The 25,946-nt window shown below is 44.3% G+C and overlaps 1 protein-coding gene across 2 annotated transcripts in view; it reads left to right on the forward strand.

Moving 5' to 3' along the window:
- ttyh2l (tweety homolog 2, like) overlaps positions 1-25,495 on the forward strand; it is a 31,394-nt gene extending 5,899 nt beyond the window's left edge. The window contains exons 3-15 of one of the 2 annotated variants that reach the window (XM_062531935.1): positions 6,127-6,238; positions 10,445-10,665; positions 12,223-12,318; positions 14,024-14,096; positions 16,743-16,812; positions 17,004-17,059; positions 17,878-17,970; positions 18,471-18,563; positions 19,186-19,328; positions 19,700-19,888; positions 21,769-21,847; positions 23,209-23,233; positions 23,782-25,495. In XM_062531935.1, the coding sequence (XP_062387919.1) occupies positions 6,127-6,238; positions 10,445-10,665; positions 12,223-12,318; positions 14,024-14,096; positions 16,743-16,812; positions 17,004-17,059; positions 17,878-17,970; positions 18,471-18,563; positions 19,186-19,328; positions 19,700-19,888; positions 21,769-21,847; positions 23,209-23,233; positions 23,782-23,822 (1,291 nt within the window). In that variant the 3' untranslated portion in view covers positions 23,823-25,495. The remainder of the gene's footprint in view (positions 1-6,126; positions 6,239-10,444; positions 10,666-12,222; positions 12,319-14,023; positions 14,097-16,742; positions 16,813-17,003; positions 17,060-17,877; positions 17,971-18,470; positions 18,564-19,185; positions 19,329-19,699; positions 19,889-21,768; positions 21,848-23,208; positions 23,234-23,781) is intronic. The other variant, XM_062531934.1, reaches the window with a different exon arrangement.
- Positions 25,496-25,946: the final 451 nt, after the last annotated feature.

Below are 25,946 nucleotides of genomic sequence, written 5' to 3' on the forward strand. Positions count from 1 at the left end.
CTATCTTATATTCAGGTCCCAAAACTAAGACATGTAAAATATTAAATTCTAAAGGTTTTTTTTTCCTTTACATTTTTTTCACCCTTGATTTTCTATACACTTGATTTTTACACTCTCAGTAATGCCTTATCTTTGAGGCCATGTGTGGACATTAATAACTTGAAAAGTATTATTCCTAGCCTGCCCAAACTCCCACTAGGGTGGAAGACAGAGATGTTCTCAGTATGATTCGACCGTTAAACATTAATATTGTATGTATGGCAGATGCTATTTGCACCCATGGTGCAAATTATGAACATTACTATTTACACCTGGGGTGTCTATAGTGGCAGATGCTATTTGCACCCGGTATTTGTAAATAGCGATCACTGTTACACTGTTATTCATGCATAGGGCAAATAGCCATTGTTGCTATTTACACCCAGGTGTCCATAGTCAATAATACTATTTACACCCAGATGTCCATAGTCAATAATACTATTGTTGTTACGTCACAGGGTGTTAATAGCTCAGCTATGTGGTCCAGGCTATTTGCACCAGGGGTGCAAAAACCAGGGGTGCAAATAGACACTCCGATACTATTTACACCCGGGTGCAAATAATCCACAATAGGCCTACTATTTACACCCGGGTGTGTCTAATCAACAATGCTATTTACACCCGATGTCTAACATCCATGTACACTGTCAATAGGCCTGTAGGCTATTTACCAGCTATACAGTTTTTAGCTGTTTCGCCATGTCTGGGTAACTTACAGTATATGGAAGTGATTATACAAATATTAGGCTGATGAGTGGTCATGTGGTAGCTTGATCAAAGGCAAGCTAGTTCAAAGAGTTATTTTCTGAGTTGTCTTCCAGGCAGCGCTGCCACTGTTGACTTAGACTTCTACTCAACTTTACAAAACTGAAATAAAACTAGTTTATCTTTGACAGGTTCAAAAAGCACAAACTCTTATTTGCCGCGAGGTAACGTCATCTAAGAAAAGAGAGAGTCGTTCGTACCGTGAAAAAAAAGGCATCACCTGAGCAGAGATTCAAACCTTGAATCCCTGGGCCGAAGTTCGATCACATACCCACTACACTACAGTAATTTCCCGCATATAAGCCACATTGTGTATAAGCCGCAGGACAGTGTTTCATGCCAGTTAAAAGAAACAAAACCATGTTAACACCATATTAACTGTCTCTCTGTATAAACCTCAGAGCTGAAGAAATTTTGCAAAATCAATGTATAAGCCGCGGCTAATAGTCGGGAAATTACGGGTACAGCCCGTCGAGACAATGCGGGAGATATTGCATATAAATTGTGATTGCTAGGTAACGGTAAACAAACTAAAAGATCGCATTTCTTGATTTCGCTTACAAACGGACGGTTTTACCCGTTCACTGAGCAAACTTTGTGGAAATTTAGCACCACTTTCCCATCTAAAATATTGTTTTAATAAACCTAAATTGTTAGATTTAGGACTTAGATAGGACATCTCCTGCCAAGATGGTCCGTTTCTTTTGGTGTTACGTCACAGGGTTTAAATAGCTCAGCTATGGGGCCTAGGCTATTTGCACCAGGGGTGCAAATAGACACTCCGAATTTTTATATACTGTAAACCCCCTATAATTTGGCCCTGAGGCAAAAAAATGATTTTGACTCAATTTATTTATCTATGGTACAACATGGCCCATCGCACTTTATACACTAAATGCCCATGCACTGAGCTACTTTCACATGGATTTGTGCCTGCTAACTGCACCACATACCATTTTAATCTGAAATCCAAAAAACACAACCTCCCCTTGTTTAATCCTTAACATCTTCAAGCCCACTATATGTGGAGATTAACATGAATAAAATATGGAAGAAAAGAATAATGATAGATACCAAATGCTTACCAAAACAAGTTTAGACTACCCTCAATGTCACTCTTTTTGTACTTCTTTTCAAATCTTGAGCCTTGTAGAAAATCAGTGAGTGCCACACAAACCTTTAGTGGTTCAGTCATACTGAGAACATGTTTGCCCTTCACTCTACAAAGTGGGCTGCCTATGAATAATACTTTTCATTATATAAATGCACAAACATTGCTAACCAGACAATGCGATTTTCAGGCTGTAAAACTGAAGTAACTTCATGGGCTGAAAACAATATGAAGACATAGGATTTGAACAAAATTTTTTTACAGGCCTTGGTTTTGGGACCCATTCTTGATATAGACAAGGTTTGAACAAAATCTGGGATGGTACAACAACAACCTTTTCTGACATGACATGGAATAACCCCTCTGATTTCTCTCTCAAAACTTTATCGACACACTTCCTCCTTGTGTAAAGCAACTCATATGTTAATTGCTTACATCAGCAGAGTTCAATCAAATTTTGAATGTCGAAAATTATTTCTGAACTGCATCTGAAAACACCCGTCCTCTTGACATTGGAATAATGCATTGTCTGTGCTGGTTAGGAAGTTTTGGGAAATCCGATGCATTCTGGTCATGCAGAAGAAGGGAAGGGTTGGTCTGTGGCTTCCATCGTTTGGTTTTCATAATGCCAATAGAGGGAGAACAAATGGTTTTGGCAAAGTGGCTAATTGAATTGGAGAAGGGTTCAGCTTAATCTTGTGACAGTTATCTAAGTGCGGAGCTCTGATTGAGTTATTTTGCTGTTAACATTCCAGCCCCTTACACAAGGCCTCTTTTAGTGGTAAGTGCTAGGGCATGATGCTACTTAACGAGGGAGCACCCATAACCCTCTCGTGTTTGTACTCTGTACATTTTGCTGCGGCATACAGAGAGTGTTTAATGACTAGAGTAGGCCCATTTTGTGTTTTAACCAGTTGTTAGGGAGAGATTTCTTCAACTTGTAGTTAAGGGAGTGGTGTTTGGGGAGCTTCTTGTGGTGTTCGCTGGTCTTTGCCTTTGCCAGTTCAGCTTAAAATATGAGTATAATGTAATGTGGACATGAAGCATTTGGAACAGCAGAGCTCTCTTGATGTCTTAAGGGTAGAAGATATTAAATAGAAGAGTGATGAGCAAAGGCTGGTGATTGGACATTAAATAATGTAGATGCAGATACTTTGTTTTATCGTCATTTTATACCATAAAATGTTGGCTTCTGGGAGTAAAGTGAGATCAAAGTATATTCCATAATTTTGCAGATTGTAATGATTAAAAAAACAGAGATTTTGTGATTCAAGATAAATGTCTGTCTTTGAAAGCTAATCTAATAATAGATGCCTTATTTCCGTCTTTTTTGTAATTAAGTGAGGGCCTTTATTGAGTTATTGACTGGCTCTTCTTGCTCTTCTTTAATTCGATTTAATGTTGTTCTAGGTGGCTTTTATACGTTCTCTGTTCTCCTCTGCTCTGTAGAGAAGTGCAGCCAAGCATTTCTCTTTTTTAATAGGGTTTGTCAAAGGTTTTTTTTATTATTATTTTCCCACCGATTCTTGGTTGAAGATTTCCGAGACACTACAACACTGGGGGAGCATGAGACTTGGTGGGCATGTACCCCCTCTAGGCTGACATGGAATTGACATGTTTGGTCCCCAGGGGCTACACCACTCTATGCTGGCCCCTTGAAAGCCAGTGAGACCAAAAGCAGTCTTCCATGTTTTTTTGTTTGTAAGTCTTTTATTTTGAAGTGATCCAAAAGCATTCAGACCAAGTTACACTATTTGTTGTAATCCAATGGATTACGTTACTGATTACAAAAATTGGCATGTAATCTGTATTCCAGAGGACATTTCCCGATGGGCATGTTCGGAGCAGAGCATTAAGGGTATAACTGACCTCATCAGGGACGGGAGGGGGCTCAGCTGCAGCTAAAGCTTCTTGCACGGTCAAGACACTCTAATTGATATCCAGCAGCAGCAGCTGATCCCCAGCTCCTAGCGCTGGAAGAGCCTTGGCAGCCATTAAGGGGCGGATTTGAAACTGCTGACGGCTGTTGACCGTAATTTTCCCAGTGATCAGTTGCTGCCGCAATGCTAAGGCTCTTAGTTGAGATGGATGGTTTGGGGGGGCTTGTTATGCCGCTCTGGTTTCCTTTTTTAAGTCTGGGTAATGAAGCCACCCTAGGCTTCAACTGTATTTTGCCAAGGACAGTAGAAAGTCACGTAGACCCACAGGAGAAGTGTGAGAGGCTCAAGTTCATACTTGATGTGGTAGTCCAAAAGCACAAGAACCGTCATCCGTTGGAGCTGAACAAATGTGACTGAATTGTATCGGTAACATCTTCTGCCATGTTGCAACTCTACATCCCCAAACCAGCCTACGTCGCCATTGATGTTGCTACAAATGGTACTTAAGAACCAGAATCACAGCAGCCAATATTTTAGCTGGAGGATGACCCAGAAGGAAGGTCTAATTCACTTCATGTCCGCTGTCCTCTGGAGGCCAGTCATGTGTGGTGTGTGTGTGTGTGTGTGTGTGTGTGTGTGTGCGCGCATGTGGCTTATGTCCCAGTTGGGTTGGCCATCGGTCCTGTTGGCTTCCTCTAGTTCTCTTATTGGATTTCGTCAAGTAAATGGGCAGCAAGAAGCCTTTGAGTGTGAGGTAATGCAATGAGTGCTCTGATCCTGCTGCTGCACTGAGGAGCCTAGGTGTGTGTGTGTGTGTGTGTGTGTGTGTGTGTGTGTGTGTGTGTGTGTGTGTGTGTGTGTGTGTGTGTGTGTGTGTGTGTGTGTGTGTGTGTGTGTGTGTGTGTGTGTGTGTGTGTGTGACTCTGTGGGATGGCATCCTAAATGTGCTGGCTAATGCGTACTGAAGGGAAGTGGCCTCTGGGAGCCGAAGGTAATGGCTCAGATCGCGGACCTGGTATCCATCACGGCTGGTGGGCTCTGCGGAGTGAGCTGCTGTCGTGCTGGACAGCATACACGGAGGGAGGAGAGAGCGGAGAAGGTCTAGTTCTGCCTCTCCAGTGAACAAAGGCACAGTGGGACATGAGTGTGCATGCCATGCGCGCGCACACACACACACACACACACACACACACACACACACACACACATACACACACAGGCTTGCACGGGCTCACACGGACATGCACCAAGCACACTAAGACGTGCAAAGGAAGCTGTATTCCAGTGGCCGGGTAACTGAAGACAATGCTGGGATGTTCTGAAGGGATATTGGTCAGCCATAACACCACTCAAACTATCAAATACACCCACACACACACACACACACACACACACACACACACACACACACTCTGAAGCACCCACACACATGCACTTACATACAACATACGCCCTCGTGCACACACTCTCTGTGGGGAACAATAACAGCCTGTGTGCTGCGCTGACTCCATCTGTTCTGTTTTATTGTCTTCCTGTGGAGATGTCCTATTTCTGGGATCCGGTCGCCGGGTTTAAAGAAGCCCTTTGTTGATAACAGTGTGAAATCTGACATGTTGCTAATCCATGGTGTGAACGAGGATAAAAACAGTAACGTTCCAAATAACGGGGTCACAAGTGCACTTCCTGTTTTTTTGTTTACATGAGGAGAAGAAAGCCCCCCCCCCATGAGGTACTTCAGTACTGTACTTCCATCCCTCCCACTGCACCGGTCTGTTATTCTCACGGGGGGATTTTTATTGTCCATCAGAGTGCTGGACGATGGTGCCCTGCTGTGCAGCAGCGGAGTGTGTTAGGCAAGGGAAGTGGCCAGAGATTGATGACACTCCCTTTGTGTGGCCAGGGGGGGGACTCCCCAATAGCCAAGGCCCCTTGAGCTCTGGCCTCTGGCCCCCCGTACAAAATAGACTGCAGAGTCCCCCGATAGGATGAAATTGCACCATAACTCATGACCGAAGGGCCTGACATCTTCTGTCACTCTCAGGCTTTTGTGGACAAATGGATTTAAGGGGGGGATCTGTGTAAAAATAGTGAGATTGATACACTCTTAGTAGAGACAGAAAGAAGAGGTGGGGGAAAAGAGAGGGGTAGACAAAACACACTGACTGAGAGATGCGTAAGCAAATAAAGACCCCTTTGTATTGTGTCAGAGCAAAGCATGCTGCAATATTCCCCTCCAAGATGTCCTGAAAGTGTGCTGGTTTTTAATATGCGTGTTTGGATGCTACTGTATAACGAATCTGAAATTGTTTTTTTTTTGCTTTCATTTTTCAGCTCGGCTGTTGGGGTGGGTTTCTATGGAAACAGCGAAACCAACGACGGGGTGTACCAGCTGACCTACTCCCTCTACAATGCCAATCAAACAGTGGGTGGCATCGATAGTCTGGTAAGAGCTGGTGTAGCATAGTCAGCCATCTTCTGGAAAAACTAAATTGGCCACACCGATCCTCCCTGTCAACATCCTACTTCTGGTCAATAAAGTAATGCTGTGTGGTGGACACTACTGTGGCAGATTTTTATTTTTTCCTGATGTGTTTCTCTTCTTCTCTGAGTACCTGCCCAGCTTTTTATGTGCGTACATTTTTATTTTATGTTATGTTGTTATTCAACGCTCAGTAGCCCCCGTTCTATGGCCATACCATCAGGGGACAAGGAGGTGACTGCATTAATGGCTTTGCTCTTGCAGTGCACACAGTGCAAACCGCGCTTCACATCTGCAATGCTATTCACACTATCCCCATACGACCCCCCTCTGTGATGTCCAGTTTTAAACTCGGCTCAGGCTGGAACGATCGCCGCTGGACGCCCAGATCGGCGCTCTAGCTGCAGGGCTTTTTGTCTCCTCTTATGTCTGCCCGTGGAGCAGCTGAGGCTGGTGTGAACGCGTGCGCGCCCTGGACTACCCTGGTCCGTGTCCTCACCTAAACTTCCTCAACTGCAGCCCCCCTAGCTCTGGCCAGGTAGGCGGTGGTGGTGGAGGTGGTGGAGGAGGTGGTGGTGGTGATGGAGGAGAGGGAGGCTGGAGTGCATGAGCTCTAGGCTGGCGGCCCTGATCCCCACGGCGGGGAGAGAGGAGAGTGGCGAGCGGCGGCGGCCTCCCGTCTGACGGGGTAGCACTTTAATCACAGTGAGAAAGCGAGGGATTAACTCCCCATCTGTATTAATGGGGATTTATGCTCTCGTATCTGTATCTCTGTTCAAAGCCGTGACAGACACGCATGTACACAGTCTCTCACACACACATTCACACACACACACACACACACACACACACACACACACACACACGATCATACACACACACACACACACACACACACACACACACACACACGATCATACAGACACACACACACACACACACACACACACACATACAATCATACATGCTCACGATCACACACACACACACACACACACACACGCTCACAGTAGACACACTCACAAGCATGGGAATGTACACACATACATAAACTCCCCCCTCCATCCCTAGTATAGCTTGTTTGGCTCGCTCTATCCCCTCATCCTCTCTTGTTCTCAGCAGTCACACACACACACACACACACACACACACACACACACACATACACACACACACACACACACACAGACACACAATTCTCTGCAATCTTCTCATTCTTCACCTCGTTCTTGCCATATGCCGGATGCGTGCGTGCACGTGACCAGGCTTTTGCAATCAAGTACTATACTGTTCAGGCACAATACATCCTTGAGTCACTGAGTCCAAGCGGCTTGTGAGGACTCTGTGTGTTCTGCGTAGGCAGCTGTGCCCAGCCCTCCCCACTCCCATCCTGACCACCATATAGTATCACACATGTCTCCTCTGCATTGGGGCCTAAGACGAAGAGACAGAATTACCACTCTGTGGGTTTATATTGTCATGTTCATTTGGTATGCAAAAGCCTCTGTCACAGCCTCTCCACTCTACCATGGAAATCCCCCCAGTACAAATCCTCAGAAGACCTTTCAGTTAACCACGGCAAGCAGAAACAATTATGAGGAACACGTCGCTTAGGGGCGTGAATGTTTACAACGAGCGCGCTTGACTATTTCTTGAGCATCATGTAATGAGAGCCTTTTTTTAAAAGAACAGCACTCACCATGTTCTTAATGGTGAGGGCAGTGCTAGGTCATGTTCTCTAATATAGACCCAATTCTGTTATCCCGTCTACTTTGGCTGAACAGGCCCACTAAGGCAAGGGCAGCAGCCTGCCAGCAGTGTCGGTGTGTTAATTACAAGCTGGCTAACAGCGTGTGGTGCGCAAGGTATGAATGTGTTTTTTTTTTTTTTTTCCCGGTCGCTGCTGTGGCACTGCATTGTGGGGGCACGCTTCAGGGCCAACTGGCAGAGCTCCACTGCTCGCGCGTCCAGGCCCTGGACTGGATGGATTCAGTTCATTTATAAGCTGCACGGCCATTTGCTTCTCTGTTGGAAGCCCATCGAGTGGCGGGAGCTGCACCTCGCTTTCCCAGGCGTCTCTTCTCCTATAATGGCTCCCCGTCCCTCACTTGTTCATGCATCGGGGGGGGGGGGTGTTTATGTCTCCTGGAGGCCGCTCGCCTTGGCAGGTGCTTGATGGTCTGCAATGTTGCGTTTGTGCCCAGTAGAGCTGCAACTAACACGTCTTTTCATAGTCTATTAATCTATTAAGCTGTTATTTTCTTGATTAATCGATTAGTTCTTTAAAGAGACCCTATGCAACTTTTTCATAGTCATAAAATCGCTTAGAAACGTTGTTTTGCTTGACTGACCAGTTTTATCGAAAACAGTAATATTTCCTCCCGCCCCCAGTGTCCCTATCCGCTATTGCAACCTTGCAGTTTGATCAGGAGACGATCGTTCCCTGTTTACATCTGGGAGGCTGAGACGCATAAAGAACAAGAAGAACCACGCTTACAATTTATATATTTATATATAGCCTATATATGTATAAATATACACGCTAAAGCTGTCGGGGAAGCTCTGCAGAGAAATATGCAAGCATAAAACGAGCGAAAATGAAAAACGAAACCAAAACTTAAGATGAAATCGCCAATCCTGCATAGTTCCTCTTTAATATATCGATTCAATTCCAGAAAATAGTGAAACTATTAAAAAAAAAAAGTGGCAGCTTGAGATTGTTGACGTGTTTTACTGGGCAAAATTGGCATAAACCGACTAACCGATAACCAAAATAGTTGTTGATTAATTTAACAGTTGAAAACGAATCGATTAGTCAATTCATTGTTGCAGCTCTACTGCAAGTGAGAGAATGTCACTGGCTCCTCTGAATGGCATACAATTGATGAGGTCTGGGTGAAAAAGTCCCTCCGTTTTTATATTAAATTGGAAGCAAACAACATGGGGAGACTGCCCCAGGCTCCACCGTAGCTGTCACTCTGAGCTCATGAATATAGATTTAATTGGAAGCGAGGGTTTGCAGTGACTGTTGATGAAACTTTTCTGTCAGTCAATCCTGTCTGTTTTCCCAGCTCTTTTTAGCACTGAAAATCATTTATTTGGGGGCCAGGAAGTCTATCATTGCTGTTTTGACTGTGGGAAGGTTGAAGTGGTGGGAGGAGGAGGAGGGGGTGCAACACTTGACTTTTCCAATCCAGGCTTTCCTCACAGATGCTTCTTATAGTATTGGTCACGTTTCGGTATCATCATTGCAAGTAACTCCAGAAACTCTTCAGATTGGTCCGAATTTCTCTGAAGGACTGAAAGTGACCTCACAACGCTAATCCATTTCCTTCAGAAAGATGTGTAGATGAGATTCCAGTATGGCTTAACATGGCCTCAGGATTAGTGTCTGGGGCTTTACTTTGGAAAGTTTCTTCAGTGGATGAGGAACAATCAGGCAGCAAAAGCTGTTCTCCACAATGGTGGTTGGCACAACACCACACGCTGTATTTGCTAATACAGTTCAGTGTTCAGTGTGTGTATCTCAACATTGTTGGGAGTTTGAACTAATTATTTGTAGAGTTGTTGTTGTATGAAGCAGACATATCACTGATACTTGAGGTTTTACTGATCTCTTTTTATTTTCAACAGCAAGACATTTTCATGTTTGTTTCATTGTCTGTTTAAATAAAAGCAAAATCATCTTATTCTAATGTCAATAAACCAGCTAATATCCCTGTCACACCCAAGACCGTACCAATCCATCCCTGTACCACATTAATAGGCTTTAAGCATGACTCCTGATTACATTAAAACATTGGAAAATATGGCTTTTTTGTGTTCATTGTTTTCAGGGCCTTGTGTCATGGTAATATAGACCAACTTTGTGAACATGTTATGTGCCTCTACCTCCAGCAAACAGGAAAAGGGTTTAAAATGTTCTTAACCTCAATTAATCAACTGATGTAACTGAACTGGTTAGATAACTTTAGCTATGTTGTTCAACTAGCAATAGCTGACTATAATAAAACTGACAAGCCAGCAATCTCTCATTTTCTGCCATAGCCTACTGTGTATAGCGTAAACAGGAAGTTGATTACCCAGTAGAAAGCGAATCCAAAATGGAGTCGTGCACAGCCGCCCATTCATTGTTTTTGGATGGTGAAATCTTTTCTGTGCCCCTTCCAGGTGACTGGCTCCTTGAACAGCATGCAGTTGGGACTGGAGGAGCACCTGTCCAGGCTGGACGAGATCTTCTCCACACGGGGGGATTACGGCCAGACGCTTCGCTTCATGCGGCAGATGGCTGACAACATCATCAGGCAGCTCATCAACCTCCCGGACATCAGCAAAGCCAAGGTGGACTTGGCGGCCATCGCTGACCAGACCGCTTTTGTGGAGTACTACAGGTGCGCGAGGAACCGAGCGCTCCCCCCCCCCAAGTGTTCCAATTTTAAACCACTCAATGAGTGCACAGGTCTCCACAGGATGCACTACACGCTTCCGATGTGAATGCACTCACACAATCACTGCAGCTGGGCTGGCGCACTCTGTCTGTGAGAACAACTGCTCTGTGGCACAGGCTTCAAGTAGCCTCAAAAGGAATCTTGTGGTCTCATTATCTTTGTCCAAACTCTACTGTACTAGCTGATGAAAATATGTGGATCTTTTTTTTGTTGTTGTTAGAAAAAGAACAAAGGAGTCCTATTCTTCTAGTTCACACCAAAACAAGGGAGTCCTATTCTCACAGTATACAGTATATTTACCTCACTTTAATAAGTCCTGTATTCTTGGGTTTTAGGTCTCTTGCTATATGTATAAAACCAAGCACCATGCAGTCTGCATTCATAAACTAGGTGCTTGATTCTATACACCTGTAGCAAGGGACCTGCATAAATAGGTAGAGTAGTTCAGAGGGGCGGACTGAAGACTGACCTACTTGAAGCACTGAACTCCCCACGTCATCACTCTGTCCACTGCCTGTCCGGCTTCGAGCCTCTCGAGCCTCTCGAGCCTCTCGGGCCTCAGAGCCATTAAGCGTCCAGATCTTGACATGCGCATCCTCCGTGTAGATTGAATTTCCATTTTGTAGGCCAGTGTGTTAGGAGTGGGCCATGGGGGCTATTGATGAGGAGCTAGTGTTTCAGACAGCTGAAAGGGCCATGGCATCATCATCACCATCATCATCATCATCATGGGATAAGGCACACTACTGTCTCCTGCCCTTCTTCCTCTTCTTCTTCTTTTCCTCTCTTCCCTTCCTCGGCATGCATTAGTCAGAGACCCAATCTAATCGCTGGCCACAGAGCTGTCTTGCTTTCCATTTTTAACACAGACACACACACACACACACTCATTCACTCTCTCTCTCTCTCTCTTTCACACACACAGACACATACACACACACACACAGACACACATTCATCTCTCAGACATGTCTGTGTGGAGATGTGCAGGCATGCCGGCTCCATGTAGTGTAGGGTTACTAATCTCATTGTCTGTGTTTGCTGTGTGCATTAAAGATCATGTTGCATCTTTCATATTAACTGCAAGATACAGCTTTGGTCTTGATTACTATATCAGAAGTACCGTTTGAGGTTTATTTTTTATTTTTGATTGAATGATTCAGTCCAGTTTTGCCAACTTGATCCTTAGTCCCCTGCAGTTTGAAGAGAACATTTCTCTCACAATGGTGCCATAGAAACAGCTTACCACAGAAGAAACGGCTTACCACAGACTTTTATCCATGAAAAATGAATATCTATAGATTGCTTCCATTTAATTATTAATGGTGTGGGAAGTGACTGCCGCAAGGAAAAATAAAGATGTGCGGTAACTGTCAGACTTTACAAATGTGCATCCTATGGATTCCATTGTCATGGAGTGTAGCAAATGTAGTGCATTAATAATTATGTATGTTTTATGATTTATTATTTTTAAACGTGCATTCCTCTTTCTACTCCTAGATGGCTCACATACCTGCTTCTGCTCATCCTGGACCTGGTCATTTGCCTCGCAGCGTGTGTTGGACTGGCCAAGCACTCAAGATGGCTACTCATTTCGTAAGTCCACCCTTCTTCCTCTCCCTCTTTGAGGTCAGTCTGGAGGCTAGCATTCCCGTCAAGCTTTTCCAACAGGACTTATATGTAGAGACACATGTAGCACCAGGGCAAAGTATTTCTTGGTAAGAATGCATGCATACGTACCATGAAATGTGAACATCATCTCACCAAGTGTTGGATCTGGATCCTGTAGGTTTGTGCCATTTTAAATGGCACATGCTTCCATCCCCATGGGGCCCCTAACTGATGTATCCCCTTACTCCTCCACCACTCAGTCATCCATTAACTTGCCCCACTAGGTGTGGGCCTAGTGGGTAGACTGTTGGAGATGCTGGGAGAAGGCAAATGCATGGAAATGATGGCACTCATCATTAACTCCCTTCAATCAGTTGATCAATACATTTGAATTCTCCTATGGAATTCTCCTATATAGCCAAACCCTGTGGTGAATTAAAGGACATGTGTCATGTGGGATGTACATTTATTCTACACATATATTTATTGATACGTACTCTAATGAGCACTCTGAGGGCAGTATTCACATGGCCTGCTCTATGTGAACCCTGCTGTTTGTATGTAATTGTTTTGAATTCATGAGGTGTTTGTTTGGATAGCAGTAGTTAATTCTCAGATTATTGGGTGTTTATGGGATGACACTGACATACGGTGCACTTCCAGCAGGCTTGTCTCACATATTCAGCAGGATTTCTGCTTAGGTTACCAGAGGAATCTCAAGATCTCTTCCCCGCCTCGCCACACTAATGTCTATCGATCTCTTTGCCAGGATGTGTGTGTGTGCGCGTGTGTGCGTGCGTGCGTGCGTGCGTGCGTGCGTGTGTGCGTGTGTGCGTGTGTGTGCGCGCGCGCGCGCGCGTGTGTGTGTGTGTGTGTGTGTGTGTGTGTGTGTGTGTGTGTGTGTGTGTATGTGTGTGTGTGTGTGTGTGTGTGTGTGTGTGTGTGTGTGTGTGTGTGTGTGTGTGTGTGTGTGTGTGTGTGTTCTCCTAACAAATTATTAAGTACTTCCAATCTATTTTATTGGTGCTTTTAAGACCATCAAGCCTCTGAGTGAGTTAGGTGGAGAAAATGTTGGCAGCCTTTATGTATCCATCAGAGGGTCATTTTCTCTCTCTTTCTCCACTCTCTCTCTCTTTCTCTCTCTCTCCTCTCCTCTTCCTCTTTAATTTAGACCAATAGTTCTGTCAGCTGGTTCTGTGTGTGTGTGTGTGTGTGTGTGTGTGTGTGTGTGTGTGTGTGTGTGTGTGTGTGTGTGTGTGTGTGTGTGTGTGTGTGTGTGTGTGTGTGTGTGTGTGTGTGTGTGTGTGTGTGTGTGTGTGTGTGTGTGTGTGTGTGTGTGTGTGTGTGTGTGTGTGTATGTGAGTGACTGCATTTGTGTTCCTGTGCTGTCTTGTTTGTGTGCTATCTCTGTACATTACCACAGAAGGAGGAAGTGGGTTATTTTGGGTAGTGTGTGAACATTGTTTTTTTGGGGGGGAACTACTTGTTCATAGTTGTAACATGTACAAAAAGGTGTACTAATAAAATATTTTGGAATTGTAAAAAAAAACGTAGGCCTACAGTATACATACAAATAGTACTATATACATACAGCGTATAAACATGATACAGTATGTAATTTTTATGCTTCCATAAGCTGTGAAAAAGAAAAAAAGATGTCTACATTAAGTGTGTTCATGTGTGTCTTCAGGATCATGGTGTTTGGGGTGCTGACGTTGATCCTCAGCTGGGTATCCCTGGGAGCAGGCACTGCCACAGCAGTGGTAAGTTACAGCACACATCCTTCTTACTCACTTACTTGCTTACAGCACACACCCTTCACATGCAGCCTACAGCATGCTTGTGTGTTGAACACATAGACAGTGAACACAGTAGCACAGATGCAATGGCATGAACACATCACTAAGCTTGGAAAGTGCCATGGCACATTGAGTCCTAATCTGAGCACAACCGGAAGCTACCCCTGGCTAGCGTTCAGGCCGCCCCTCACTTGCATTAATATTCTGAGTTATCGACTGCTAGCTAGCTAGCAGGCGTTGCGAAACAGATTAAAGAGGCAGGGGTCACTTAGGTAGAGTGACCCCTTAGGCTTATTGTAGGCTTGTTGATGTAAACAAGGCTACCGTCGCATCAGTAGCTAAGCCAGCCAATCTATCTTTCTGTCTCTGTCTGTCTCTCTTCCTCTCTTTCTGTTGTTTTCTCTCTTCCTCCCTCCATCCACTGACATGTATTTGAGCCGCTCCCAACCTCGTTTCCTTCTGTGTTTGTGGGTTTTAACGAAAGCACATCCCGTGTACGCTGCAAAGGGGGATGTTTTATCATTATACTTCCCCATCATGGATTGTGGATTTTGGATTATCGTTCAATTTTCATCACTGGCCAGATGTGTGATGAGGCAGACGTGCCATGCCCGTGTGAGTCCGGTGAGCGATGGAGTCCGTGTCCGGAATCAGGTCCGGCGATATGCGGGATCACGTTCCGTGGACTGTGGACTGATGCTGAGTTCCGTGCTGCTCAGGCAGTGTGATGTCTCTAGCTCGACGTCATCGCTTTGTGTGGCTAAGTTTTCTAACACATGGACTTCCGGATGCGGTTGGTTTTTGGGATTGTGACAGAGTCACTTGGTGTTTTTGCTGATCTCGTTATAATCCCTGTAAATGAAGGGGGAATAACTGAGGTCAGTCACCTCATGCAAATTGGATTAGTCAGGTTGTGCAGTGTGATCCTCCGCTTCCCCGCTGATGGTCCGAGAGTAACAGGGCCGTGGGGACTGAGTGAGGGTCCTGCCAACTGTTCCGTCCTGATCCCAAACTAGTCCTTGGGGAACGGTGTCTCTGTCATAAATGTACCCCATGGTGAAACGAAATCCCGCTCCCTTTTAATGGATGCTGTTGAGAGAGGGAAGGAGGAAGCAATGTATTCTTTTATGAAATCACATTATCAGGGAATTAATATTAAAAATAGAAGATTATAGATCTGCTATTTTGAAGGAACCACTCAATTTGTTGTACAGCAATCGTATGCTGGCTCTCGTTATGGTGGAACATCCTAGTGGAAATGAGCAAATAAAGAGGCACATTGAACTGGTTCCAATCCAGAGTTTGCCTTGTCAGATGTTTTCAAAGGTTGACAGATAAGACTGTTGTAGGAGTGGGTTGGCAGCTGGGGTTTTTTAATTGTGCATCAGTGTTTGACTGCATGCCAGTGTAAGGCCTGCGCTGAGGCCCAGGAAATGACTTACTCGCGGAAGCTAATTTAGAGCAAAGGAAGATATAATTCACCTTTCCGCTGCAAAACATGACGTCTGTATGCTTTCTACCCTGTTGAATGTCTAGAAAGATGTGTGAAATGCTGTGCATATATTTATGACCATTTTCCTCCTTCGTCTTGAAAAGGGGTCAGTAGGATTGCTTCAGAAAACTCAGCACGGTTTAAATTACCATGGATGAACAAGATGTACAGGTCATCTGTGGTCTGAAAAGATTAAAGGGGATACGAGATGTGGGAAAGGCGGAAGGCGTTCACATGCTACTTGGAGACATTAATCTGAGGGGAGAAACATTAACCTGACGTGCAGTTGCCTGTTGGCGCAAATAGTTCTGGAAGTTGGCACGCTAGCATACTTTCACAAACTTTGCGAGATAACCTGAACTTTGATTTCTCCTAGAGCTTATATCAACAGTGAATCACTATTAGCTGAGCAGGCCATACTTAGAACTAGAACTACCCATAAGGCATAACTACGGCAGAAGAACGTGGTTGGTCGGTTACGGTCGTTCTGGGGAAGTCACATGCTTTGATATATCTTGAGGTATATCTGCTGTCTGTGGATTTGGCTTGACTTCCTAACCCATCCTGAGTGTGGAGGGGAATGGCCTAGGCCCCAGGGGCACCAGACACTACAAGCCTTCTGCAGGTCATGTGAGCCTAATTCAGTGAAACGTTGACAAAGGAAGGTGTCCACTTTACAACGCCAATAAGACACACACAACACAGTCTTTGTTGTTGTTAAGTATTGATGGTTGTAGTGCACCCTACCGTGGTGGGATATTTTGGCTAGGGCTTGGGTATGGGTGCTTAAATGTAACATTTAAAGGTTTGGCCAGTGTTTGATGTCCCCAACAAATAGCACAATTAATATTTTCCTCATGATCTGATAAATCTGCCTCTTGACCCTTGTCTTCTCCCTTTCTCCCTTTTTCTATCTCTGGGGTAATTTGTTTTTTCTCTTCCTCTTGCTCTCTCTCTCTCACGCTCTCTTTCGCTCTCTTCCATTGGTCCTTTCAGATACTTTGTTAACACGCCATTGCAATAGACTTTTAGAACTTTGTGAGTCTCACTGTTTCCATCTATTCCAAACTAAATTCAGATAGAATGTTTTGGATCTAAATGGTTGAACTGCTCCACAGGGGACCAGTGACTTCTGTGTGTCTCCAGACAAGTTCATTGTGAACCAAACCAGAGACTTCATCAGTGCAGGCAAGTGACTTTTCCGAAACAATCCCAATGCAATCATTTATTTCAGTGAGTAGGGTAAAGTTGTTGAGAAAGCCCTGGCATTTTAATTATTCTGATAAAGCTGTTGAAATGTGTTTTATGAATATTGTGACTTTAATTTAGTTCTATCAAATGCATTTTTGATGTTTTTTCTCATTGTTATTTTTTTACAGACATAGTCCATTACTACCTGTACTGTTCGGCGAGTCTCGCCAACCCTTTCCAGCAGGTACAGTACTGTCCCCTTCATCCCCTTGTCCTTTGACTCTATGCCAGTAGCACGATACAAGTCATTAAGGACTAATAAAATCATTGCGCTGGTTCACTGAGAGACAGGATCCGTGTAAAATCCATTATAATGGCTCCATAGCTCAGTGGGACCTAATTTAATTACATAATGGCGATAGGAAAATCAACGTTGATCAAAGTAAATCGCTTTTGTCTCCAGCTCCGTGTTAATTAGCTGTGTCTGGCTTCTCCACACTGCCTCCAGGCCTTCTTATACAAATTATTTATAAATCTGCAGATTTTTTTTTTTTTTACTTAAAAAGATAGGAATTAATGGGGGGGAGTTGTTTTTCCAACATTAAGTAAACATTCCTGCTGGCACATGCTTAAGCCTAAATCACTAAAAGCTACACTTATGGATGAAATCCACATCCATTAGCAGCTTTAACTTGTTTGATTAATCTGCTCTCTCGGATGGAAATGTATATGTCTTTAGTGGTGTGCCAGATTTGAGCTCATCTGACCTACTGTTCATATTGTGGTTTGCTTACAGATTGTAGGGTCATATAGTTAATGTTTTTATTGTGCGTTTATTGGAGGATAATGTAGGGTCATGTTTTTATTGTGCGTTTATTGGAGGTTAATGTAGAGTCATGTTTCTATTGTGGGTTTATTGCATGGTAATGTACGTTAATGATTTTATTGTGTGTGCACGTGTGTGTGCATGCATGCATGTTTGTGTGTGTGTGTGTGTGTGTGTGTGTGTGTGTGTGTGTGCGTGTTTGTGTGTGTGTGTGTGTGCTCATTCGTGTCTTGCAGTCTCTGACCACCTTCCAGAGATCTCTGACCACGATGCAGATCCAGGTGCAGGGCCTGCTGCAGTTCTCGCTGTCCATCTTCCCCACGGCCGAGGTGAGCGACAGCACAGGACAGCACAGGGCAGTAGCACAGGGCTAGCGTGCCAGAGGCTCACGAGACAATGCTAATCTCAGTGGGTCTGATCTAAGCACATTCTTTAGCGGTGCCGGCCGGCCTCCCTCCCTCCGCGGCCCCCCCACCATGAGGCCCAGTGGGGGCGAGACATAGTGCACGCTCAGTGTGTCTCCGTGTGCACTCAGCTCAGGGCCGGCCTCATTGCTGCATAATTGAGTTGTGTGGCCTCTCTTTAGCTCTGCTGTTGTGTTTTACTGCTTCTCCTCTCCCCCATCTGAATTGTCTTTGTTTCATTGTCATACATCCCCCCCCCCCCATCTCTCTCTCCCTTCCTCTCTTTCTCTCTCTCTCTCTCTCTATCTCCCTCTCTCTCCCTCTCTCCCTCTCTCTCTCTTTCCTTCGCTCTCTCTCTCTGTGCTGTCTCTATCTGCCTCTCCATCTTCATGTCTTTTCCTCTGGTGCCCTGTGTGTGACTACAGAGGGACTTGCTGGGCATCCAGCGTCTGCTCAACACCACTGAGTTTAACCTGCACCGGCTCACAGCTCTGCTCGAGTGCCGCAGTCTGCACAAGGTGAGATGAGAACCTGGTGCATCGGAGCTATGTTTCCCCCTCATAAAATGTACACTTATGTCAGAAATACAGTCATTTCCCGTATATACAGTCATTTTCCCGTATATATATAAGACGCATTGTGTATAAGCCGCAGGACAGTGTTTTAGGCAAGTTAAAAGAAACAAAACCATATTAATACCATATTAATTGCCCCCGTGTATTAAGCTCATCGCTGAAGAAATTTAGCAAAATCAATGTATAAGCCACGGCTAATAGTCGGGAAATTACCGTAAATAAATAGTAAGAAACTTATATGTGTGTGTGTGTGTGTGTGTGTGTGTGTGTGTGTGTGTGTGTGTGTGTGTGTGTGTGTGTGTGTGTGTGTGTGTGTGTGTGTGTGTGTGTGTGTGTGTGTGTGTGTGTGTGTGTGTGTGTGTGTGTGTGTGTGCGTGTGTGTGTGTGTTTGCATGTGCGTGTGTGTGTGTTTGCATGTGTTTGCATGTGCGTGTGTGTGTGTGTGCATGTGTGTGTGTGTGCATGTGTGTGTGTGTGTGTGTGTGTGTGTGTGCGTGTGTGTGTGTTTGCATTTGTGTGTGTGTGTGTGTGTGTGCGCGTGCATTCTCACCAATACCTCCCACAGGACTACCTGGACTCCCTGATGGGCGTGTGCTATGACGGGGTGGAGGGTCTGCTCTACCTGTGTCTCTTCTCCCTGCTGGCCGCAGTGGCCTTCTGTGCCATGCTGTGTGCTGTCCCTCGCGCCTGGACACTCATCGCCAGCAGGTACTGTACCGCAAACACTCCACGACTAGAAGACGGGACAGAAATAGACCTGGATGAGACCCATGCCTTTATTTGGGTGTAGTGGATAAAAGACCTCGCAAATGTCTAATCCTGCATTTAGCTGAACAGGTTTTTTGTCCTTTGTTTGTTTTGTTTGAATCATTTAATTGTTTATCTATTTTAATCCTCCTTAAATCACATTAAGGAGGACGCTGATATTTGATCAGTATTTTTTGGCCAGAGTAGCCCTGAATTAAGCCTGAAGCAAACAGGAGGGAATGAAGAAATGATGTGACCCATTAGTGGCCATTTGTTGCAGACCTATTTAATGGTAATGGATAAATGGTGTGTGTGTGTGTGTGTGTTTGCAGGGACAGGGATTATGATGACATAGACGAGGAGGATCCGTTCAATCCCCAGGCCCGGCGCATGGCTCCGTACAACCCCAACCGCTCTCACATCCACAGCTTCTGCAGCTACAGCAGCAGCCTGAGCAGCCAGAACAGCCTGCACCCACCCCCACAGGCAGCCACCTCCAGCGCTGCCACCTCCGAATACATGTATGTGTGTGTGTGTGTGTGTGTGTGTGTGTGTGTGTGTGTCTGTCTGTCTGTCTGTCTGTCTGTCTGTCTGTCTGTCTGTCTGTCTGTCTGTCTGTCTGTCTGTCTGTCTGTCTGTCTGTCTGTGTCTGTCTGTGTGTGTGTGTGTGTGTGTGTGTCTGTGTGTGTGTGTGTGTATGTGTGTGTGATGCTTAAGTCGAATAGAGACTGCAGTTTTTCTCAGTATCATACATTGTGGTAACTCGCACTACACAATTCAATCGGTCCCTACTCACAATCCAAAACTTAGGATTGCGGTGCTCACACTGTGTGTTAGAACTGCGCATACTTCAACACAGCCAACATACTAGATATCCAGTCCGATCAGATAGGAGCTGAAAGGTTGATTGTTACCTCTTTTCTTCGGGTATTGTGATCTTGCTCAAACTGATGTAACAGAAATTGACAGGAACTTATTCTATAGTTTGCCAACAAAGGCGGAAGTCAGACCAAAATCGTACAGTGTATGTCCAGTTGCATGTGTGAAATATTTAGTGATTTGCCGCAGTTTGTAAGTTGAACTGCAGGGAATGGCTCTCAAGTAAAGCCGAAATCAATCTAAAGGAAACGAGAATAGGTACCTCACAGTTGGAACTCCACATAACAAAAAGTAGTAGGCCTACGCCTACTGAGAGTCAAATCTTACTTTTGATCACAGGCTCAATTCTCCTTGGCATGGAGGATATCAGTGCTACATAGACTCCTGGAGAGATGCCATCCAAGAGAGTTTCTTTTTCACTTGCGCTTTGATGGGGTTTTTGTTGTTCTACCTTTCTATTTATAAAAACACGAAGGCGTTCGGTTGGATTCAAATCAGGTGACATACTTGGCCTGGTCATAGTTTTTGCGTTTCTCTTCTTGAGAATATTTTGTGTGGGTTTTGGCACCGTGCATTGGATTGTTCATCATGCTGGAGTGTTCCTCCACTGCTGAGATTCTGGAACCAGTGCATGCTCCCACCTCCAGGCTTCACAGTTCACCGTCCACTGTGACAATCAGTTCACAGGGGTAGTCTTGGCCAGGTAGATCTGAGCTGGACACATTTGTGTTCTTATTCACCAGGCTTCTCTTCATGTTTTTTTTTTTTTTTTTGGCGGTTTTCTTGCGGTTTTGTGTAAAAGAGCAAGCAAGGTGTGTTTTTTTTCTCCTTGGCACGGACCGTAGAGGTTGACGTTATGCAATGCCCTTAACACAGTCTGAGCTGCCACAGAGGCTCTGATTTGTTCGCGATAACTGCAGCCAAGTCTGAAGCACTTGTTTGCTGTGTTTTTTATTTCCCATGATTGTGCTCATAGTGTACAGTCCAGGGCAGCCACTGTAGCTCTGATTAGTGGTGTGTATGCCTCCTGATTACTGCTGGATCTGTGTTTCTGTGAGGTTTTTTTTGTGGCTCGCTATCTTTATAAAGTCTCAAAAACTGATTCCGCTAAAAATTCAATCACGCTGGGTGTTCTTTTCAATGGAAAGCCTGTAGGTCCAAAATGGAAAAGCATCTTGTGTTCAAAGGTAATTTTATAGCCATGTTCAAGTTCACGCAGTGGAATTCGCAGCTGTCATGACTTTTGTTTTAGTGATCGATACTTGTGTTTGACAAGTGTTCATCAGATGAAATACTCAACTTGCTCATTTAGAAGTTTTACAATTAAGAGATACAATTTTGGTGATTTGATATTCAAATGATATTGCACAGGATAGTACTCAGCCTCTGTTATGTAGCCTACTGTTTTTTGTTACTGTGTACCAGTATTTTCAATGAGTGTTGTACATTTTTTGTGGATCATAGCGTCTTCTTGAAAACATGCATTCATGTGTCTCACCCCTCTGTGTGTCTGTGTCCTCAGGAATCAGTCCATGCTGTTTGGAGGGAATCCTCGATACGAGAACGTTCCTTTGATCGGGAGGAGTTCGCCACCGCCCTCAGTACGTTGGCTTCAGTAATGCCTTCATCTTAACCCAAATAGTGCTATTTATATTTAGCATGGCTGCAAAGTACCAGTAGTGCGACCCTAAACTAACTGCTGTGCGTGCGGCTCCCACTGTGTCTCAGCTGTGGTGCAACACTGCCTCCTACTGGCCTTGTCTTACCTATATCCCTGCTATACTAAATTTTGTAGCATGTCTGGTTGTTTTCTAGTTCGTTTGCTTATCATGAATTCTACTTCGCTCTAAGGTGGGAAGGTTGTACAGAGAGGCAGTGGCAGGTCCGTCTGTGCCAGACAAAGGGCAGACCTTCCGCTGACCTGTGTCCTGAGGGCATGCTCTACAATTGGATAAAGACGTCACGGGCAGCTTTTTACTCTGCCCAATCTCTTGTTTTAATGGGATTGGATACTTGGCCCGCATTAGTGTCACAAGCCTCTGGACCAGCGTTGACTTGAAGAGCAACATGTGTAATCCATGTGTAAACGGACACGGCTGCTTGTCCTGGAGGCTATCTTCGTTTTTTTCTCCAGGTCTGTCCAGCCCTTGTTGACCAAGGGATTACTTCCTGTGGTCAGCTTAGGTTTGGTCAACAAGGGAAGAGTTATTTATGGTCCCGGTGTGAAGTTGGCCCGCTTCCATGTCTCTTGTCTGGTACCAACACGGGTGTGAAAGCTGTAGCTTGTGGATAAACTAATTTACCAGCAGTCACGCGTCATCCGTGTTTTGCATCAAGTCGATGAGTTGAGTGAAAGGTTCCCATCGTGCATTCGAGTGAAGTTTAGTGGACTAGCCTTCTTTTAGATGCCATTACATTAAAGGGACACTTCACCGATTAGCAATAAGCTTTGCATCTTTAGAAAACCAGTCATGTTTTTGAATGGTCATGCATCATTCCCTCAGTTTGCCTTGAGATGGGAGAAATACGGATTCCAATGTTGGACTTCCTGCTTTCAATGATGTGAAAATCATCATTTTACATCATTGAAAGCAGGAAGTACTATTCATGGGTTTCATTGAAATCCGTATTTCTCCCATCTCAAGGAAAACTGAGGGAATGATGCACGACCATTCAAAAACATGACTGATTTTCTAAAGATACAAAGCTTATTGCTAATCGGTGAAGTGTCCCTTTAATGTAGCAGTGTTTGTGCGCAGCGTCGCTGATTTCAAAGCAGTTATACTGCATATTATGCAGGGACGGCATAGTTTGCCCCATTCCTCAATGCTGATTTCTAACTGACTAAAAAAAACCCCACCTTTGCCATGGAATTTACTTTAATGAGAGAACGACACATGCATTTTTATATCTAATTGTATTCTTTTTCTTGTCTTTTTGTTTGTACACTTCATTTTTGGAGTTTTATCCCCAGACATTTAAAAACAGTAAGTTTGTTCACTCCTCTCCGTAACGATTACGAACCACCTCTCCTGTGTCTCACCTCGGCTTCCTCCGTCATGTCATGGGAGACTGCTTAATATCTCACTCTGCCCAATCACTGGCTTGGCCCTGTGCTCCCCCCTACCCCACCCTCTGGCCTCAATAACAGCTCGGTTCAACCTGGTGATTGGTCATGATTGTGTGCTGACACTGGTGCTTAAAGGTTGATCACCTTCGGGACATCTCATTGTCCTTGTCCCCAGGTTGCTACTGACGACCTAAAAAGTGCCATCAGCCTACACGCCATGCCCTTCAACTAACCTTCTGTCATCTGCATGAACTTGTCCCTCCAAAACTTTTCTGCCTCACTCTCCCCCAACTCTGAATATTATGTTTTTCCCTATCCACGCCACATGTTACTGATGATAACATGTGACCACAAGACCACTAAGCCTGAGTTTTATTTATTTTTTCAATGTTGGGTGTATCTGACAGACAATATTTTTTTTCATATCTAACCGTTCTCTTTTCTCCTCTCAACTCTTGCTTTTAGTATTCTCCCAGTATGAGGACCACATACCTATCTATGACTGAGGCTCAGATCAGACACTTTGGCAACGATTTCCAGATATAGAGCACGCGCATCCTCTCGCCACCACCACCAGCCTCCCTGCTTGCTCTGCGCGTGGGGAAGACTGTTGTGCCTGATGCAAGTGGCATGACGGCAGGGTGTCACGGATGGTCCTTTATGATCTTATCTGACTGCCAGTCTGATGTCCCATTCTGGCCAGCGGGTGGGGAAAAAGCCACATTATCAGCTCAAAGACCTGCCATAGCACCGTGTGTGAGTGTCTGATGGTGATCTACATCAAGCTGGCTTTGCCCCTCACCACCCCCCCACACACACACGCTCACACACGTGCACACGCACGCACACACACACGCGCACACACGCACACACACACACACACACACACATACACACACACACACACACACACACACACACACACACACACACACACACACACACACACACTATGAATCAATACGGCACAAACAGTGACCAACATATACAGGATGTAAATAAATTGGTTGTTTCCCACTGTTGGCTCATATGGAGTTGTAAGGCATTACACACCCCCTATACCTATGCAGACTTGAAAGTGTGTGATCCTGTGGAAGGATCCTTGACAAGGGGGGCTATGCTCCACCTAATTTATGCTGTAATTACGCTGTGAAAACCACTACTGGGTTTCTGTGATCATACTGCTGATGCCGAAATGGCGGAAAATTGTTATTGTGACCCTCTGGAACTGGCTACCACAGCATGACGATTTCCTCTTATCATGCAAGTACTCAGTTCACCAAAGACTGGAGACGGATCCAATAAGCATTGTGTGTGCAGTGTTTTTTTCCTGTATGTTCCGGTATTGTAATACGAAGCTTGGTCACTATATAATTACCTTTCCTGTGTAAATCAGCTAGATTGCTCCACCAGAGGATGTTTCAAAACATGACTTTGTTAGGTGCAGTGGGTTTCTGAAATCAAGACTGAAAAGCATGTTTAATTGTGCCTCTGTTGTTTTGAGTGATTATGTCTGTAATAGAATGAAAGTTGCAACCTTTTTATATTCGATAATGTACATTTTGAAACCACAAATCTGTGTCTTTTTTTCTTTCATTTTTGGTCGTTTTAGAGGTTTAGGCAGATATGTCTCACATCATGTATTGGAATGAGATGGAAAAACACTGTTGGTATGAGTTATGATAAATATAAAATCCATACAGGAATAAAATAACACCACATATCAGGCAAGTACAACACTATATTTGGATGGCAAAAATCTAATTCTACAGGTTACATTGCAAGCCACATTTTCCAAAGATTCTACAGGTCTACATTAGTTAATTAGACAGTAGGCCTAGTGGACACATCTTCACCTCATGTCTCTACTGACCTCCATTTTTTTTACCAAGTCAGACATATTTCTCTCAAGTGCTGGTTTTTTTTACTGTCAAAATTCTGGGACAGAGATTGTGAGTTTTACAAAAAAAAACAATAATAATAATAAACCGTTATTTTGTAAATCCGCCACCCTTGTTCCAAGCATACCTGATTGGATTTAGTAGAACTGATCTGAAGCGCTGCACACCTTTGGTAATACTAGACTGCAATGGAGAGAGAGAATTTTAAGTTTATTGTTTGTATGTTAGTGTCTATTTTGTAAGCTATGTAAAAGTACATTAGCACACACTGAAAAAGGGCATGCATATATGTGTGTATAACTGTGTATGTATTTATTTGTGTATTTGTATATTTCAGTGGCAGCGGGTGATAAAAATGGTGAAGCAAATTCCATAATATGAGAGAAATTGCCTCTGGCACACACGTTGCTCCTTGAATTAGCATAAATTGAGCTGGTGTGCATTTATGGGGAACAAATTGCGTGCATGGAGCAACAGGTTTCACTTGAAGAAATTATGCCATGACTGCTGTTCTATCATACATTTGATCAACGAGTTCTGTCACTGGCTTTCCTTTCTCCACAAAACTAAAATGACTCTACATCTCTGCCTCCTGACACTTTCAAGAATCCAAGAAAACGTTTCTGAATCACTCTAGCGACATCAACACATGTCACCATAGTTGACAGTTGTGCACTGCATGAAATGTCAGTCTCATCTATGGCAACAAAAAAAAAAAACTCATGTAGG

The sequence above is a fragment of the Sardina pilchardus genome, chromosome 3, assembly GCF_963854185.1.
Source record: "Sardina pilchardus chromosome 3, fSarPil1.1, whole genome shotgun sequence".
NCBI classification, from domain to species: Eukaryota; Metazoa; Chordata; class Actinopteri; order Clupeiformes; family Clupeidae; genus Sardina; species Sardina pilchardus.